The following is a 565-nucleotide window of genomic DNA, read 5'->3' as shown; positions in this document are numbered from 1 at the left end:
CTTAGTCTCAGTGGGGTGTAGTCACTTCACACACAGTTACAAATACATTCACTTCTACATCATTTGCAACTGTGAAAACATCACCAGCATACAATTAGGAATATCACACATTACCCAAATACCCTCTCAGTTTACTATATATTACATATTTTGAATTGGTATTCTTAATTTTCAACCCTAACATAGTTCCACACTATCCAGTAGCTTGATGCTGTTCATTACATAGAAAAGATATTATTATATCAAAATTGGTGTAAAAATCACGTTCTCGGAATAACTACAACGTCTAAGTTAATACAACTTTTAAAATATGGGAATATAAACGGGTTTATATAGAAAGGCGGGAAATATACTAAGAGCATCTTCCTTATTTCCTTCTATTACGTGCAAATTGGTATAAATGTACTAACACATAGGATCCATAATATATTCCTTACCTTATCTCCTTGGTTAACCATTTTAACATTGCTAACAAATGACAAATATTTCGAAAAAAAACTTCAAACGCAAAGCAAGAGAATTTCAAGTTTGTTTTTGTTTACGGTTACAGGCCGTAGGGAACCTG

The 565-nt window shown here is 32.6% G+C and overlaps 1 protein-coding gene across 1 annotated transcript in view; it reads right to left on the bottom strand.

Moving 5' to 3' along the window:
• The window catches only part of LOC119591495, a gene marked incomplete in the record, with an annotated part of 9,570 nt that extends 9,020 nt beyond the window's left edge, over window positions 1-550 (bottom strand). The window contains 1 exon segment of the mRNA XM_037940241.1: window positions 438-550. Within this exon segment, the coding sequence (XP_037796169.1) occupies window positions 438-458 (21 nt within the window).
• Window positions 551-565: the final 15 nt, after the last annotated feature.

The sequence above is a fragment of the Penaeus monodon genome, chromosome 28, assembly GCF_015228065.2.
Source record: "Penaeus monodon isolate SGIC_2016 chromosome 28, NSTDA_Pmon_1, whole genome shotgun sequence".
NCBI classification, from domain to species: Eukaryota; Metazoa; Arthropoda; class Malacostraca; order Decapoda; family Penaeidae; genus Penaeus; species Penaeus monodon.
Note: the sequence above shows the minus strand (reverse complement) of the source record. Positions and strands in the feature narration are given on the sequence as shown.